The following is a 19850-nucleotide window of genomic DNA, read 5'->3' as shown; positions in this document are numbered from 1 at the left end:
CAAGGTGACTGAGTCCAATAGCCTGGTTATACTTGAATTATTTGTATTCTTTTACCTTGCAAATAAGGGCCCTGTATAGTCCATAGTGCAGTGGCTTATCCTCGCCTAGCTGTATCTTCTGCTACTCGAGGGTCAGAGAAAACAATCCCCTCTGTCCAACATCCAATAATCAAGACAATACTTGACATATGGGACAGGCCCTGGGGGATGGCTCGCTGGGCAAGCATGAGGTCCCCAAAGCCAAATGTGGGGTTACGCCTGCAACATCAGCACTGTGGGGTAGAGGCAAGCAGATCTCTAGGATTTGAGGGCAGCCAGATCAGCTGTACCAGTGAGCTCCAGGTTCAGTGGCAGAACCTATCTCAAAACCTTCCCATGAGCCTTCTGACCTTCCCATGCACCCGCGGAGACACACATGTTCTGTGAGAAAAGGCCTCCCCGTGTAGCCTGGTCTTGAACTCATGAGCCACCATTGGTTTCAATAAAAGTCATGGATGACACAGATGGAATGGAACCACCCAGAACAAATATAAAGAGTACCATAAATATGACAAAGAGACACTATCAAAATAACAGCTTTCCTTTGACTTAGAGAATGACCTAGGTGTTTGGAGAATCTTACCAGAAGAAATCCAATAGCACACACATTAAGTTTCACCACTTTTTCTAAGCAGGAAAATATCAGTGTAGGAAGGTGATGTGGCACTGAGAATCAGCTCTCATACAAGAGAGGAAGGAAGCAGGTAACGAGGAATCCTGACTAAATCCAAAGCTATGAGAAGGCAGTGAGGCACGACACAGGCAGAGCAAATCAGATCCAGACGGCAGCTCTGCACTGCGTCTATAACATCAGTGGAAAAAACCAGGTGTAATCGTAGGCTGGCTGTTCCAATTTCACTTCCTGAGCAAATAATTGAGCACTGTTTGATCATACAATGGTTGCTTAATCAGAAACCTGCTTCCAAAACAACCAAGAAAAATGGAAGTGTCATCCTCACACACAGATCACACGAGGCTCTCCTGCCACATGTGGCTAAACTATGCACAGGAGTTGAGGAGACAGCTTGGTCAGGAAAGCACTTGCTATTCAGGCAGGGGGACCAGGGGAGGTGGCCCATACCTGTACTCGCAGAGCTAAGGGGGTGAGGTGGGTGCCTGAAGTTTGCTGGCAAGTCAGCCTAGTCCATTTGGCTAGTTCTAGGCCAGGAAAAAATAGCCAAGGTTGCTCTTTAGATTACACAGACAGAGAGGAGACGTGCACGCACGCACGCATGCACGCACACATGCACGTATGCACACACAGACCACAGACATGCACACAAATATGTATGTACACATGTACACATAAAATCTTCATGGTTGGAACAGAATTCTCCCCTTCCATCTTGCGTGTCACAGAGTTCACGTTCCTGTGGGTGGTTTCTCATGTGTATCAATGAAAGAGCTCTGTGCTCCGGACTGGATAGCTGATAGGAGTAGTGAGAGTAATTGAAAATGGAAGACTTGTGCCATTATAACCTTTGTGTGTTCTTGCAGAGCAACCGCACAGCCTACATAATATACAATGACGGTGTCCCTACGTCTATGAACTACAGCAGAAAGTATGGGCACACCAAAGGTACGTCAATGGCTCATGGCTTCACTTTCCTATTGGGAATCAACATTTTCTTAAGCCTTTCTTCTTTAATATCTTCATATTCCACATTTTAAAAAACCCAGTTTTTGGTTTTTATGGCTTAGTCTGACTTACTGATATATGATTTCTATGTAACATGTTACAAAATAATTACATGACTTGTCATGCCAATATCCTTTTCAGAAACCCTAATTTATTTCTTTTTTTTTTTTTTTTTTTTTTTTTTTTTTTGGTTTTTCGAGACAGGGTTTCTCTGTGTAGCCTTAGCTGTCCTGGACTCACTTTGTAGACCAGGCTGGCCTTGAACTCACAGCGATCCGCCTGCCTCTGCCTCCCGAGTGCTGGGATTAAAGGCGTGTGCCACCACCGCCCGGCCCTAATTTATTTCTTAACGTTAAAAAAAAACACTGTGCTGTAAAGCAAGCACCCAAATACTGGTTGGTCAAATATAAGCTACACACACACACACACACACACACACACACACACACACACACACTGAGAGAGAGAGAGAGAGAGGGAGGGAGGGAGGGAGGGAGAGAAATTTAAAGTTTTCTTTATCGTAATTTAATATGTACTTTGTTACATATTGTTACTTCATACAGTAATTCTTTATCATATGAATCTTTGTTATTTTCCATTTATAAGCTATACATAAGTATATGTGTTATAAGAGAATTTAAAAATGTAACTAAACAGGAAAATCAGCAAACCTGATACTCAGTAGATCATAAATGTATTATAATGATTATTTTTCCAACTTTTCAACTTAATTATCACAAATAATTTTATGGCAACAAGTACTCTTCAAATGTTCCAGCCCCAGATGCTTTCAAAGCCTCACAAGGGCAGCAGGTGGCACAGGCTGAACAAACAGGTAACTGGAGAAAATATACAATATCTAACAAGGACACCCACTACCCTGAATTGTATGGATGCAATTTTTCAGAAGATACTGAAAATTAGTATTTTAGAAAATATTTTGAAATGTAACGGTCAGCAGTGAATAACTGCAGATTTAGCAATACACAGCGAACCTAACATTAGTATCCAGGTGCATTTGGCCCTAGGGCAGCTAATTTTCAATATCTGATTAAGAATACAATATATATATCCAGGCAAGGCAAAAATTTCAACATTGTAGGCTCACTTTTCTTAATTACTATATTTTACTACAACTTATTATTAACCAAGTCACTTATAACCAGACTAACCAAAACAATAGGAAAAGAGGATTAAGGAACACAATAACAAAACCGTAAGGATATCAGTTCTGAGGAATGATTCTCCTAGCGTAATCAGCAGGATTTCTTCTGCTGGAACCTGGAGTAACCGGAACCCAGAACCTCAGCAGGAGCCCAGAGGCCCAAAGCCTTCCCTCGAGCAGTTCTCTATAGGAGTGTCTCGAAGTGGATTAATGAACAGCCAAAACTATCCCAAGTCTCCAGTTCTGGGCTCAATTATATATCTCCTCCCAGAGTCTGTTCATGAGATCTTTTCAGCTGGCAACAATCAAGCTCCCGCACTAGATGGTTGGTCTTCTAGTGGATTAACATCACCTGCTCTCTCACAAAACCACTCCGATCCCACACTTGGAATCATAAAAAACAGATTTATCCCTTCTTCAATAAACCATTCATAAAGCCCTCATTGTGAGCATTGAAAGCTTTTTATCTCATCGCTGCCCTTATGATAGCCTTACTAGCATGGAACCCAGTGGCACTTAGAACTTGCCAAATTTTCCATCCTCAACTGCAAGTGGCCTCTGACCCTTCCCATTCCAACCTGTTAACTGCAGCAAGGGTCTGGGGAAACAAAAGAAAAGTCGGGGCTTCATTTTGTCCACAGGTTCCGGAATACCCAGGAAGCTGTGATACTAAGGTCATGAGACCAGGTAGGCAACAGAACCTCCAACAGTTTCCACCACAGTGTACTCTGAAAATGTAGAGGTCAACAGGCATTGGGATGGAATTGCTGGCATGTTCATACGCTAACTAGAAAGTCTTGTTAACCCACCATACATTCATAAACACTGAAAACATACTGGACAAAGGTCTTTCTACCATGTCACAAGCTGATGAAAACCTACTTTCTGGTTTTATGGCTTTCATTTCAGTAGCTCCAGGGAGGTTTTTTTTTTTTTTTAATACCCAACAAGGATGCTTTTGAGTGTCCGCCTGTTTTGTTTTGTTTTGTTTTTTTCTGTTTTCTCTTTTATTAGATCTGTAGCAATGGGGTTACCCTTCTCCGATAAATGAGCAGCTGTCTCTTGAATCAGAGTGCTGCCAACATCCTTCTTTGTCTGATACTGTCTCTTTTAACTGTTTTTTAGCAGCCCCTTTGAAAGGGCCCTGGCTGCTCGGCAGCGCAGGCTTTACTGAACCTTGCCATGTGCAACAAGATCAAATTCCAATTTAGCAAATTTGCCAAGCTAGTCTTAACGCGGACTTACTCTTGCCTCTTCACAAAGTCTCTGTTCTGGCTCCCCGTTTTGGTAAGGGCTTGCCATGCTGTGTGCCGAGTAGTTCATTGAAACCCTTGAAAAATGAACAGGACCATTACCAAGAGCCTAAGGGGCCATTAGCCTAAGGTGCAAGTAGGATTCAGTATCTCAGCTTTGAGCTGTACTTGAGGGGAGATCTGTTTTCTAACTGTCCAACTCAAATGTCTCTCTTTGGTAGGTCTGCTGGTATGGAACAGAGCCCAGGGGTTCTGGCTGATCCACTCCATTCCTGGGTTCCCTCCAGTTCCAGAAGATGGCTACGATTATCCAACCTCAGGGATACGAAATGCACAAAGTGGCATGTGCATCACTTTCAAATACAGCCAGTTCGAAGCAATAGGTAACACAGGCATAGGTCACAGAGGCAGCGTGTGGAAGAAGGAAGCAGTAGTCATAGAAATGAGTGTGTCATGAGACCCTTTAATCTAGTCATAGACGATTTGATGCCTAGAGTCTCAGACTGTCTATTCTGTTCTCAGTCTGTAAGTGACGTTGCTGAGCTTGACCAGGGGTAATAGGTTCAAATTAATGCAGGGGCCAGGTGAGTAACAAAAAATAGATGAGGCAGATAGATGTTGCTTTAGTACTGGAGACAGTGACAAACTTGGGTGTTGACTTTCTATTGGATGCTTTCAGAGGCCTCAGTACCATCTTCAATGTACAGAAACACAAGACTATTGATTAGAAATCTATGTACTTTTTATGAGGAACTAGAAACAGTGTGTGTGTGTGTGTGTGTGTGTGTGTGTGTGTGTGTGTGTAAGAGACAAACCATTATTTTTAATTGTAAGTTCAATGTTAGTTTGTTTAATAATTTCTTTATATCAACTGTTGCCTCCGTACCACCAACAATCACACCTGAGAACCATGTAAACTTCTTCTAAGATGTCACACTCAAATAGCCCAATACTTATATTTGGCAAACTATGGTGTAGAAGTAAAAGAAGACATTTCGTGTTTGACCTCCAGTATAGAAAATGTTTCTCACCTAATTGTTACCTTAAGCCTTTGTATTAGTCTGGGTTCTCTAGAGGAACAGAACTCTGTGTGTGTGTGTGTGTGTGTGTGTGTGTGTGTGTGTGTGTGTACACAATATGTATATATGTATTGTGCATATGCTTATATTCATACACGCACATGAGATTTAATAGAGTGGCAGTGCAGTGGCTTACAAGTAATCCAACAACGGCTGTCTACCAGCAGAAAGTCTAAAAACACAGTAGTTGTTCAGACTATGGCGCTGCACATCTTGGCTGGTTTTCCATATATGCCTGAACCCTGAAGAAGTAGGCTCTAATTTCAGTGAAGGATTGAACTTGACATTGAGAGTGAAGAAGGGAAGCTGGCAAAGAGCAAAGCTTCCTTCTTTCATGTCCTTTATATAGCCTGCCACCAGGAGGTGTGGCCCAGTGTTCACACTTCAAATGACTTAAGAAAAATCCCTCACAGGGGTGCACAGTCACTGGGGTTTTAGTTCATTCCAGATGTACTCACGTTGCCAGGCAAGAACAGCCATCACAGCCCCATTTAACTAGAGTGCTGAGCACTATAGAGATGAGATGCACAATGAGTTGATCGTTCTCCAAGCGGTATGATTTGCACAAAGAGTTCTCTCCTTTTATATATGTACATTTAGGAAAGAGAACACGGACCCCCCAAGGCAGGCTTATTTAAGAATGAGCTTTACTCCAGTAACTACAAGCTTTTTATAATCACAGTAGCGTGGCACGGAGTCGCAGCTAATTCATGTCAAAACTGAGGATGTTGGAAACAACAGACTTTACCCAGTAATATTATTGTGAGGATTGCATGGAAAGAACATGAACTTCAGCCTGGGGAGAGGGCTTGGATAATAAACTCTTGCCAGGGCCTGAGTTGCTATGTCCAGAATCCACATAAAGCCAAACACAGTAGCAGTGCATCAGAAACCCCAGCACTCCTACGGTCAGAAGGGAGGTGGAGACACAAGTTCATGGGCCAACCAGCCTCGTGTGCAGTGGCGAACAGCAGAGACCATGCATCAAAATAGCGTAGAAGAGAAGGACTGACCCCTGAGGTTGTCCTCCCGCCTCCATGTGTGGCAGGCGCATGCTCACAGTCACACACATATGCACACACATTGTATATACACACATACACACAAACATATACATTATATGTACATAAAAGCATAAAATATATGGAAAGTAGGAATGTTCAATAGGTTTTGATCATTTTAAGCACAGGCATCTCATCACTATTACTTAAGGTGGTGGGAGTCTGAGGAGGGGGTGGGGTGATGCTCACACTTGAGAGTCTTTTGTTTCTGTGTTTTAAGTCACACAAAAATCCATAATACAAGCAAGCATTTTCCCTTGTGCTTAAGTTCTCAGTTTTTCTTGTCTCTTGATTTAGATTCTCAGCTCTTGGTCTCCCAACCAAACATCTACAGCTGCTCCATCCCCACCACCTTTCACTGGGAACTCATCCACATACCCCAGCTGTGTGCCAAGTCCAGTTCCACAAAGATCCCTCGGCGGAGCCTCGCCATGCTTCAATCAGCGCAGGGACTAAACTTCTACCATTTTGCGAAATCTGACACTTACACTCACGGTATGAAAAAGGCTATCGCTAAAGAGTGTGCCGGTAGGAACCACGGATTGCGGACAGAAAACACTCTGGTGTTTGGAATAGAGAGGTGATAAAGAGGGGAGTGTAGAGGGAGGAAAACGAAGAGAGGCTTCAGGCATCGACTCATGCATTTCCTTGTCCGTGTGAACGGCCGCAGTTGCTGATTGGTTGAACTACAGAAGTATCCCATACGCATACAACTGGACGCCCCTGGAAACTCAGCTTCAAATTCTGCGGGCGTGGAGCTGCAGCTAGCTATTCCAGACAGCTGCTAGACAGTTTCTCTGAGCCTTCCTTGTACTAAAGCCCCTCAGCCAACACTTCTCTCTCATCATGAGAACAAGATCACAAGGGAGGAATTACCTCAGTAACACACCCCTCACTCTTAGCTGTCTTTATGCTTTTGTACCTGGGTTTGTACACATTCCAACGACTACTATACACCCTCTCTGTAACCCATTCTGGACTCAAAATACCTTGATATTTTTTACTATTGGATCTGCTCTGCTCTTACAGCCTCCCACTTTTACAGGCTCCTTTCTTGTAGCTCACACGCTTATTTAAAAACCGTCCCTCGAGTCTGAACTGTCCACATCTCTGGCTTTTTTTTCCCCCCCAACCCAATGTCTATGGGAACAATCGCAGAGCTGTCAGTGGCTCGGTCCTCTGCGCTGTGACTCTTGCTTCCGTCCGTGAACAGCCTCTCCCAGCCAGGAGTGCTTGTCTTATATAACCTCGTGGGCTACCGTGCTTTTTCCTTTCTTCCTCTTTTTATACAGTACCGAGAATTTACTAAATACCTGCAGCCTGTGTCAGAGACTGGAGATACAGGAACTAAGAGGCAGGAACTAAGGCAGGAAAAGGGCACTGCAGGCCCTAACGCTAGTGAAAACCTCCTTTCCTGAAACCCCCTCCTTCGCTGATTTTGGGGGGGACAGCCTGTTCGTTTTCCTTCTGATTGGAGTCCCTTGTACCAAGCCCTCTTCCTTAGGAGAGGACATAGCTATGTGGATTTTCACCCTTCCTTCCGGCACCTCATGTTTTGTGTGCCCTTGGATGACTCCCAAGGCTGGATCTCCGCCCCAGATTTCTCCACTGACAGATGTACTCAACAGTGAATGGGCCGTCTCCACGTGGAGATGGTAAAGCTACAACAAAGGCACTGTGTCAGATTGGGCTCACCCGCATCCCACACCCACACGCCCACTCTTGCCTTTGTCTACACAGTCTCCAAGACATTCTGGATTCCCTCTTTTCTATTCTTCCACAAACCACCAAACCCATCCAGTTTCAGGTCCTTAATGGCTTTCGCTTTTACCGCATCCTGTCCAGCCCTCTACTGCCACCATAGTGCACAGCAGTGTTTTCTACCGCAGTTGCTGTGGAAATCTGATGTTTCCTCCCTTCCGTGTTCATCCTACACAGTAGCTCTCAACTGACATTTATGACCAAAAATTAGTTCCCCTTCATTGTCAACTCACATTTTTTTAAATCCCCCCACCGACTTCAAGAAAAATCCCCTCATAGTTAAGTAGTATGGTTTACAAATATCCTTGAAATTGCCTCTAACTCTCCAGCCTTAATATTTCCAGAAATCTTTTCCTGGCTAAAACATTTGTTGCTTTCTTTGGGTGGGAGAGAGGACATTTTCAGACTCTAACATCTTTACAATATGACAATAATAACCTCTGCTTGAACACTGCTTTAGGATTTAGAAAGTGTTTCCCATCCACTGTGTTATAATGCTATAGTGCCGTGTTACTATTGGCAAGGGTATAGAGCAAGGGCGGATGGAAGTTTCTACTTCATGAGGACTTTTGGGGGGATTATCGGTTTGACCTCATTCACCATTTCTCTTCTCCTGACCCTAGATATCTTTACAGCCTGGATGGCTCCATTGTTGAAGACACATTTGCTAGCAGAAACCTGGCAGCGAACGACACACGAAGAGCTGCATTCAAACTGCTCCCTTCCTTACCACGTCCACAACGTCAAGGTCATTCACGCACCTCACAATCTTTACTTCAGTTCGACCCGTGACCATTCCAAATGGTGCGTTTCCACAAAGGACTCCAAAAATCGCTGGGTCTGCATTGGAGACCTAAACCGGAGCCCAAGCCAAGCCTTCAGAGGTGGAGGGTTCATCTGTACCAAGAATCGGTACATTTACCGATCATTTTATAGATTGGTTTCCAAGTATGAATCCTGTGAGTAAGCACGGGACAAGGAGGTCATGTGCACTGTCCTTGGAAGCACGGGCACTGGGTCCTCACCTTCGATCCATTCTCCATATGTTAAAGGCGTCTGTGCTCCCACAACACAGCATCCAATCAAATCCACACTCACCATTTTATGTTTAGGTCAGTAGAAATTTGCCTCCTCTGTACTTATGGAATTAGAAGCCCAAATCATGATATGTAAATAATGATGGGGTGGGGGCAGGGAAATATTCTCTTCCAGTTTGGTCATCTTTGGTGGTCTAGCTTGTGAAATAAATTTCATCTCTTTCACAAAGCTTCCCTGACTGTCCTGTTTGAAGAAAAGAAAAGTCCCCCCTCTCTCCCTCCCTCCGTCCATACGCCCTCCCTTCCTCCATCTCTCCCCTCTCATACTCTCTGGCTGTATGGTCATATTCCTCTTGAGGCCCCCCACTGGTTTATAGTATAGTCTTGCACCTCTGCAGGTGATATTTACTATTAATACATTCTTGAGCTGCTTACTTGGATTCTCTGTGCCATTTTGTAATTTTAATTTGTAACAGAGATCATATCTAAGCATGTTCAGGCCCTTAGTACAAAGCTTGGCACATAACTAATATAATCCCAGCTATTCAGGAGCCTGAGGCAGAAAACTTGATCACAAATTCAAGGCAGGCTTAGGATACAAAGTGAGTTCAAGGCTCTTCTGGGCAACTTAGTGAGAACCTACCTGACACAAGGTACAAAAACTGCTGGGGATGTAGCTCCGTAGTAGAGCTTTATACAGCATGTGCCCTGAGTTCTACTCACTTTCACTGCAATACAGTGTAGGATGTAAAATACTGGTGCAATTTGAATTTGACCTCCCCATAATAAAAGATGATGCAAAGAAGTTTCATAATGATTTTATGAATGGGAAAAAAACTACGTGAATAAACAGAATGAAAGCAAGGTAAGTACAAACCAATGACTCCAAAGAAACAAATGTAAACAAGGGAATAGGGTAAAAGTGAGAGGGAGGGAGGGAGAAACAGGAGGATACAAGTGATGGGATAACAGTTGAGTTGTAATCTGAATAAATCAATTAAATTTTAAAAAAGAGCAAAAAAAAAAAAGGAAAGAGCACTCATATACATAAAATACACAAATAAATCTTTTTTTAGAAGAAAAAAGAAAAGAAAGAAATGTAAACAAAGAAGCGACCCTCAAGTGTCATAATCTTGGTGTCCATGTTTCTTTTTTCTGGAATTGTCACCATGAAATTCATGTTATGCGAAAGGATAATAACAAAACTGCAAGACTTCAACTGTGAGATGTGGGTGCCAAGTTCAAAAGCTTAGCTGAGGAAAAGTCATCACACCGCAGCTACATCCAGAACTTGCTGGCTGGTAGCATGCAATTTACATTCACTATCCATTTTCTTACTTAACCTCTTGTTGTTGTTGTTTTGTGTTTTGATTCCCTGTGTACCCTTGACTGGCCTTGAACTCAGAGATACACCTGCCTCTGACTCATTGAGTGCTGGGATTACAGGTGTGCACCACTGGAGTTGAATTTCTTATTTAATCTGTATAGCAACTCTCAGCAATAAGTTTCACTAGCCCCATTTTACTGACAAGTCAATAGACATCACAGAACTTCAGAAAGTTGCCTAGGATAAGAGAGCTCTGTTTGGCCTCTGAAACTGTGCTCTTCACTGATATTCCAGAGAACAATAAAGGAAGTAAATAAGTACAGAGTCATGATTTTCTTGAAATCTCAATATGAGCCAAAACTTGTAGGACCCAATGACAAGCCATAAAAAAAAGTTACTTGTTTTCTTGTCAAAACAAGTACAAGAGCCGCGTGTTTTGGATGCTGTCTACCTACTTGGGAATATGAAAAGTCCTGGAGAAACAATGTTTTGAACTCACAGAAAATATCTAAGTATAAATAATCTCCATGGAGTGGGATTGTTAGTGGAAAATTGTAAAGTACAAGGTGATGACTCACAGGTGGACAGGGTCAAAACTTGATGAAGAGAAGGATGAGCAAGATGTAAACGGAATGCTAAAATTAAGGAATCCTATTAAGCTACAAATACACACATCTCCCAACCAATAAATAACTCAGATAGTCTAGAAACGATACATCCTATACTCACAAAAATAAATAAATAAAAATAGAAAGATGGAATAAAGGCAGATTGCATAGAAACAAGAATATAGGAGAAGAAAAGGAAGGTGCTAGCCCACTGCAGATACACACCTGAATGGTATGACTCTTCCTCCTCTTCCTCCTCCTCCTCCTCCTCCTCCTCCTCCTCCTCCTCCTCCTCCTTCTTCTTAACATTTTATTGATTCTTTGTGAATTTTACATCATGCACCCCAGTCTCACATATCTCCTTGTCCCTTCATATCCACCTTCTGCCCTCCACCTCCCAAGAACAAAACAAAACAAACAGCAGCAGCAGCAGCAACAACAACATCAACAACAAAAACATCTCACCATGGAAGCTGGCATGTGTCACGGTATGTCACACAGTATGCCCTTTTGCCCAAAGAGCTTTACTTGCACATGGTCATAGCAATGAGTTATTGGTCTGGCTCAAGGTCTCTGGTTTCTGCTACACCACCAATACTGAATCCGCACTGGGATTCCTATCTAATATCCTGTTGTTGCCCTGTGTCATGGAGACCCTGAAGCTTTAGATCTGCAAGACTGGCCCCTTCACAAGCTCCAGCAGTTCATGGATGGAATGGATGTTAGAATAACCAACTTAGCCTGAGTAGAAGCTGAGCTGGTCAGCCTACCAGCTCCCCTTGAACCCAGGACCATGAGGGCCAGCTCTCCTGCTTTGTCCAGGCAAGGGGCAGGACCAGCTCTCCCACTCTCATGCCTTTGGGGCCTGCTATCCCATGCTGCCAAGGCCAGTTCTACTGTGCTGCTGAGGCAAGGTCCAGAGTCCTGTCTCTGGAGTGCTGAAGCTCTCTCACTCTCCCCCCTCAGGGCCAATGATATGGCTTCTGATGAAGGGATGGAAATACTTAACTTCCTTAAAGAGAAAAGAAAGGGAGAAAGTAACAACTTTATTGGTCCCAATACTGGGAGGAGGAGATATGTCTGTGTTTCTTTGTGTTGGTAATTTATGTAGTGGAGTTTAAAGGCAGCCACAATAGAACACAAGTAGGAAGTCATACTCTTTTTCAAGCACATCCTACAGAAGATATGGGAGGAAGCTTCAAGGAATGACATTATTAGAAGAAGGCTAAAATACTTCAGAGTACCAAGAAAGTTTTCATTAATTTATTTTTGGAAGAAAGGGGAGACTATAGGACATAATAATGAATTAAAAGTAAGTCTTAAACCATGGCTTAAATATTGGATTGAGTGACAGTGCAATGGCTCATAAGATAAAAGTACCTAGAGAATAAACTTAGCAACCTGAAATCAATTCCTGGAACCTATAGTGGAAGGAAAGAACCAGCTTCCAAAAGTTAATGAATGACTACACACACACACACACACACACACACACACACACACACACACACACACACACACGGGGGTGGGGGGGGGAGGGGGCAGGGAGAGAGAGAGAGAGAGAGAGAGAGAGAGAGAGAGAGAGAGAGAGTAAAAATTAAAATAAGGAACTAGAAAAATAACCCAGGAATTAATAATATTCCCTGCTCTTACAGAAGATCTGGATTCACTTCACAGCTCCCACATAACAGCACACAACAGTCTGCAGCTCCAGGTTTAGAGGATCTATGCCATTTTCCAGCGTCCAAGGACACTAGGCACACAGTCATGTATACAGTCAAAATACCCTACACATACAAATAAAACTTAATTTAAAAATTTAAACAAAATATTGTAATAATCCCAGAACTCCAGGAGGCAGAGGCAGGTGGATTGCTGTGAGCTATAGGCCAACCTGGTCTACAAAGTGAGTCCAAGACAGCCAAAGCTATACAGAGAACCCTGACTTGAAAAACAAAAACAAAAACAAAAAAATCCAAAAAAATATATTGCTATAAAAACTTGTATCTAAGTTGGGTGTGTATCTTACAGAAAAGCATAAGCGTGGAAATGACTGCAAAGAAAAGAAACTAGAGTCTAAACTTATGTTAACAATTAAGTTCTAAGATGGGGCCCCAAGCCATCCCAGCTCTACTCTCACCCTTTCCTGAAAAAGCTATTGTCCACTGTCTGTCATTCTCAAGTGAGCTTTTCCTCTATTAACCCAGACGAGTGGACCAAGTGCAGGCCTGTGATACCAAAGGGAGTAAACCAGAGGCCAGGCTAGAGAGATGAGGTTCGGGAGTAAATTTAAAGTAATACTCCCAAACTTAAGTTAAGGGCATAGGCCTTGGGTCTGGAAGGAAGCTCATGTAGCTAAGGTGGTTGTTGTTGTTGGTGGTGGTGGTTTTTGTTTTTGTTTTTGTTTTCATAAAATAGAAAATGCTGAACTTTGGAGCTTGAGGAACAATGTAGACACACCCCAAGAAGCCTGGGCACATTGAATACCTGCTACCAGTCCCACTCAGCCATCAGCTAAGTTCTTCATGGAGCCCAGCAACTCTTCTTGGTTGTATATGTTCTATGACATTCCCCTGAATTTTTTTTTCACTAAATGACACTTTTTAGTTTAGAGCAGCTTGAGTAGGTTTGTCCTAGTATGAGATCCTGTTGCTGTGATGAATCAGGGTGACCAGAAGCAAGTTGGGAAGGAAAGAGAGTTTATTTGGCTTATACTTCTGCATCATAGTCCATCCCTGAAGGAAGACAGGACAGGAACGCAATCAGAGCAGGAACCTGGAGGCAGGAGCTGATGCAGAGACCATGGAGGGGTGCTGCTTACTGGCTTGCTCATCACAGCCTGCTCAGCCTGCTTTCTTATAGAACCCAGGACTACCAGGCTAGAGGTTGCCCTACCCACAGTACACTGGACCCTCCCACATGAATAACTAATTAAGAAAATGTTCTATGGGCTTGCCTACAGCCCAGCCTTAAGAAGCCATATTTTTTTAACTGAGGCTCCCTCCTCTCTGGTGACTCTAGCTTGTGCCAAGTTGACATTAAACCAGACAGTACAACAAATTTTCTGATTTTCATGCAGACAGTTACCTATGTGTAGAAGCAACATGACAGAGTGAGTTTGGCACCAAATCTTTTCAACAAAAATAACAACTGAGACATGGATTAAAATGTTCATGGTGTCCCAATTACAGGTGATTTACATACCAACCCAGAGCATGGGTTAAAAAGGAAAGAAGCTTGAGAAAGTAGCAAATGTTTTGCACAAAGCAATGGACAAAAATTGATGGGATAAGATAAAACTAAGACGTTGTGGTAGGACTTCAAATATTCAGACAGTTGCTAAAGTTTTTATCCAGCTAAAAGAATTCTTGACTTCTGGCTTAATTCACTGACAATTTTAACTCCCAAAGAATAACCATGCTAGGTAGAGGAGGTTCCAACTCTGAATCTGACTCATGAAAACAAAGAAGACCCTTTTGGTGAAATAAAAATAATGGTGTCTTCAGTGCCAAGTGCGTCCAAATAATCATTAGGAAAGAGATGTTGAACAGGCTCCAGGTTTATAATATCTGAGACGGAGCCACAAAAGAAAATACGGCCCAGTGGGAGAAGATGCTCAAAAGGAGTCCTGCTCAAGATGCTAAGATGAAATAGTGACCATGTGACTTCTGCACTTGAAGAGAGAGAAACTGCAAAAACAACACTGCAGCCACACAGCTGTCCTTTTTCCAAGCTCGCTAATGACTTGAATAGCATGAATAACTACTCTTTACAAAAAGTGCTATGATTGAAGAATATTTCATGGGGCTGGGAGATGGCTCAGCAGGTCAAGCTCTTCTTGTTGTGGGCCTGACAACCTGAGTTTAGATCCCAGTTGCTCATGTAAGAACTGGACAAGTGATGTGCGTCTGTTACCCCAGCACTTCTGTGATGGATAATGAGATGGGAGGCAGAGACAGTAGAATCTAACATAAAGTTGCAGGCTAGCCATCCTGGAGGATGGGACACAGTTGTCAAACTTGTTGCAAAGTAGAAGGATTATCAGTTGTCCTCTGAGACCCACATGGGTGCTACAGAAGGAATGCACCCTCACACACAAACACATACATACACAACATACACACATGCATGCACAAAATAACAAAAATAAATGTTCAAAAATACTTTATATTTAAATCTTTACCAAAAGCTAGCAGTAGTTTATGAAATCTCTATTTTTTTTTAAAAATCTACATCTTCTTTCTTTCCAGTGAAATAAATCATATTTGGATTGAGATGTAGAAAAATGATCAGAAATAGTTCAGTCGAGCAACTTTAAGACAAGCTTCCTATAAACAGGATACATCCCCAGGTCAATAAATGAAAGCAAGGCCTCCTTAACGTGCTGTTTGAGGAGCACAGAAGGTAGATAAATGGCATTTTAATTTTTCAAGCTGGCTAGGAAAGAAGGTATATCTCAAGTATGCTTCACAGCTGGAATCGTCAGTGGGTCTCTCAAGAGCCAGATGACACGTATGGAGAAAACTACCATCTAAACAGCCTACAGCGTGTCCATGAATCAGGCATCTCAGAGACAATGGAGCTGGAAGCCACAGACTCACAGGAGCTAGGTCAGTACTCAACCTCTGAGCTATACCCAAATCCTGAACCAAACATCTCCGAATACCTCATTTCCATTTATGACAAGTGCTTTTAGACTGGTGTGCTATAAAATTGTCAGAGGTATAGTCTCCTTGGATGGCAGGAGTCAAAAGCTTTTCTCGCCTTCTTGTGGTCAATATGATAGCACTGGGTGAATGAGAGCACAGCTCAGTACACTCATGCGTTACTCAGAGGTTGCAATAGTGGGCTTCTGTCCATTTGAAAAGAGACTCCAAATCCTTTCCCAGTTTAATCCACTTGATATTTTCTGTCTCAGGAACTCCAGTGTGCAGGAAAATGGTCAAAGGCCTCTGCTCTGCTCTCGGAGTCTACCCTGTCCTTTGTATTTAAAAAAAATGTTTTAAACTAACTGCTACAGTTTGAACCTTAAGTGTTCTCCAAATGTTCATGTGTTAAAGGCATGGTCCCCAGAGTTGTAGCCCTGGCAGGAGCTTCCAAGAAGTGGGGCCTGCATGTCTTCACATTATTACAGCCATATTGAGAAGTGCCTGTGGCATCTTATCCTCCACGCCCGACCTCTCTCTGTCTCTTCCCTGCTTTCTCTGTCTTTATCCTCTCTTCAACCCCTCTCTGTCTGTCTGTCTATCTCTCTGTCTGTCTGTCTATCTATCTATCTATCTATCTATCTCCCCCTCTCTCTACTGCCTCCTGGCCACAAGATGAATAACTTTGCTCTGCAATATGCCCATGGCCACAGGATCAAAATCAACGAGAGAGACCAATCACTTACCTGAGCTCTCAAAGCTATGAACCAGAATCAGCCTGTTTTCTGGGGGCATTTGGGGAGAGTTAACACAACGATTTGGGGTGAGCATTTGACACTGCCCTGACAAGTGGATAAGAGGAATAGCAGATCCAGAAGAGAGAACGATGCTGGCTTCCCATAGGAGGCCATGTCGTAATGGGTTAAATCAAATACTACTAAACGATACTACTAAACGTGTTAAGGGTAGAAGCAATATTCTTTCTCTACATCACAACAGAACACAGTGGCCACCAGATAGATACAGGGTGAAGAGACATGGTAATTTAGCAACAGTAGTACAGAAAATGGCCTAAAGGCTCTGGCAGAGATCTCAACAGGACTGAACAAGATGAGAGGCTGGAGGAAAAAAAACATAGAAGGAAGTCATTGCAAGAAAATATTCTACTCTCTCCTATGTTGGTCTAAGCATACATTTTATAAGAAATATAGAACACTTGGGGAAAGTGTGAAAAATTTACTAAGAATAACCAGCTCCTAGGATGATAGAAAGAACAATGGGAGGAGATGAAAATGTTTGATCCAAATATCCTCCTATGGACAAGACACGGACCTTTTAGTGTGTAAAAGGCTCGTGGGATGGCGTGTCATTTGTTCAACATGTTGCCTAGAAGCGAATGGAAAGCTGAAATGAGTCTATTTCAAACCAACTACAAATTGTGTTGTGCAAAGCTCTCGTGACAGTTATGAACTCTAGATGTATCTCTGGCTTTTCCCCCAGTCACCCTTCCCACCTCTCTCCACCTAGCACAACCTGGCATCTACCATCCTTCTTGATGGATTTCAGACACAGCACATTTCACCACCTCCAAGCCATGCACTTGCTTTTCCTGTTGTCTAAATATTTCCCTCCAGATGTACATTCACGTGGTGTTGATGTTCTGTAGCCTCTCTCTTCCTTGTCCTTATGTTTGCTTACTAAAGTTGAATGCTCCCGGTATCAGGCACATTTGCAGTTATTGTAGCTTCTTGGTGAATGTATCCCTTTGTCATTCTGTGGTGACCTTTTCTGTCTCGTTCTACAGCTTTGATAACGTCTGTCTCATCGTGTCTGCTGCTGCGCATTTACTTTCCATTTTAATAGAATATCATTTTTAATCCCTTCACGTTCAGTCTGTATGTCTTCACCCATGAAACGAGATGGCAAAGGCCTTGGCTTAAGGAAGCAGCTCTCTAAATGGCTGAGCCTTAAAGTTGATTTAAGCTGCACGGTCTCCCCCTGTGTCGCAAACATTCATTCTCTTCTATTTTATTCCTCTTTAAAAGACTCCAAAAAGGCAATCCAGACATGAAAGGGAGATGTCCTCTCCCCTAACCAAAACCAGTGGGAGAAGACAAGCTCAGCATGAAAGACATTTAAATAAAAACCTCCAGATTTTATGTCCAAATTAAAAAATAACCACATTTCTATTTTAAGAACCCAAGCTATGGCAATACGTGCCATAAAACTCAATGGCCAGTGACCAAGTATCTTCGAACCTTTGTGCATAAGCACACTCACCCGTTCAGATTTCTCCCCCAACAGTGCCCCAAAGGTGCTGTCTGATCACACTGGGGCAGAAAAGATAGCTGTGTTGTAAACAGACATCCCCTGTGACCTACGTCATGAGCCTTTATTGGAATCGCGCACTACACAGGCCACTGGCCATCCCTTGATGTAGACAGACTGGGCCTCTGTAAAAGTGATTTTCAATCCATCCTGCCAGCACTTGTGTGAAAACAGTTCTTCCTAATTAATCACTTTCAATGCAGGCGTAGCCAGGCCTCTTAGTGAAGGCCTAGAACATCGGCCGCTCTGGAGGCTGAGGCAGGAAGAGCATGAGCTCAGAGCCTGATTGGGATGCAGGGTGTGTTCTAGGCCAGACTTGGCGGCTCACCGAGACTCTGTCTCCAAATAAAAAACAATAAAAAAGGCTGGATATTTAGCTCAGTGGTAAGAGTGCTCGCCTAACATGTACAAGGCCCTGAGTTCAACTCCCAGTACTGGGAAAGTAAACACACACACACACACACACACACACACACACACACACACACACACACACGAGGGGGGAGGCGCTCAGTTTGGTCTTTTCAGATCCTACCCCTTCCCGTCTTCCTTCCACCCTCACTGACACTTTTCTTTAGAAAGTGTTTTCAGAAGCCACACACAGACAAACAATAAAATCTCCTCATCTCTCTACAGCATTGACCCATGTCCTGTGCCTCTGCCAGACACCCTTCAAAGCAGCAGCACGCTCCTGCCTTAGGCTGTCACGGTGGAGCGCAAGATCGGCTACCTCGAACCCCACGCCCCCTTCCTTGTTAACTGGCTCTTGCTCTCATGCCTTTCCACACAGCCCTTTCCATATGGCCCCAGTATGTTTCTACTGCTACTTGATTTGTTGCTGCTGTGGCTTGCCCATGTATTTTCCAAGCTCTTTGAATGAAAGGTTAAATATATTTCTGCTTCTTGAACCAGTTAAAAGTGCAACCTATGAGGTCCCTGATGAATCTGGGTGAGATGCACTGCAACATCCATAATAGTTTTAGAATCACCCAAGCTTGTTTCCAAACTCCACTTCAATGACCTTGGGCAATTACTAGTTGTGCGACCTTGAACGAATTACTTAACCTCTCAATGCCAATTTCCAAATGGAAAAGCAAGCATGCTCGTAAAAGGTATGAGGTGATTAAGTAAAACAGTTCAGGGCTTAACATTTAAATATCTTTCCTGTGTCTTCAATTTTTGGCTGCCAGGAAAACATTCAGTATGAACTATACTAATTAATCATATTAATGCAGGGGTTTGGAATGCCAATTCTCTGTCTGAGCTGCATTTTAACTACTCAACTGCATGAGAAAATCTGTCTAACAGGTCGCCTTAACTAGAATAAAGGCATTGCACATGCTACTTGAATTGTTCTCCCTTTCCACGCTGATGCTGTTTTCTCAATAAAAAAAAGTGAAGAAAACTGGGTCAGCTCTACTTTCTCACACTGTGAGAATCAAGTGTAGAAGACTTCAGTTGGGCCATATGTCTTAAGTCTTACAAATATCCATAAAAATTATTTTCAAATGCCTTCAGCACACACTCCCCAGAGGGCATTGACAGCCTGACTAAAGGACAAGGCTGCAAGTGTTTGCAGAGCAAACAGGCATGAGGTCAGGACAGCAAAGGGAGCCTTCCATTCCATGCCTACCACTACCCAGCCACACGCCATTTACTTAAATCCTCAAGTACCTATTTCTTATCTGCAAAATGAAGATAATTAATGGAAAATGATGCATGTAAAGTTTCAAGCGGGGACTCAAGGTGTATGAGCTCCTTCCATTCCGTGGGAAAAGCTAGCTGAATCAGCCAGTGTGTTCTGACCGGGTTGCTAAGCTACACCACCTCAGGTGCACACCGTGTTTGAGTACAAAGAGGGACTTTGTATCTGGACGGTAGGCAGGCAGGCGATGGTCAACAAATAC

The 19850-nt window shown here is 43.1% G+C and overlaps 2 protein-coding genes across 7 annotated transcripts in view; one reads left to right on the top strand and one right to left on the bottom strand.

The window, feature by feature from the left end:
- Positions 1 to 9354, top strand: part of DNASE2B (deoxyribonuclease 2 beta) — a 103066-nt gene extending 93712 nt beyond the window's left edge. For all 6 annotated transcript variants that reach the window (XM_084756281.1, XM_084756279.1, XM_084756277.1 and 3 more), the window contains 4 exons: positions 1537 to 1618; positions 4318 to 4479; positions 6534 to 6731; positions 8621 to 9354. In XM_084756281.1, the coding sequence (XP_084612407.1) occupies positions 1537 to 1618; positions 4318 to 4479; positions 6534 to 6731; positions 8621 to 8964 (786 nt within the window). In that variant the 3' untranslated portion in view covers positions 8965 to 9354. The remainder of the gene's footprint in view (positions 1 to 1536; positions 1619 to 4317; positions 4480 to 6533; positions 6732 to 8620) is intronic.
- Positions 1 to 19850, bottom strand: part of LOC311582940 (uricase) — a 79101-nt gene that overhangs the window by 40412 nt on the left and 18839 nt on the right. The gene's annotated exons all lie outside the window — the stretch shown is intronic.

The sequence above is a fragment of the Acomys minous genome, assembly GCF_964271855.1.
Source record: "Acomys minous genome assembly, chromosome: 14".
NCBI lineage: Eukaryota > Metazoa > Chordata > Mammalia > Rodentia > Muridae > Acomys > Acomys minous.
This window is presented reverse-complemented; position numbering and strand designations above follow the sequence as displayed.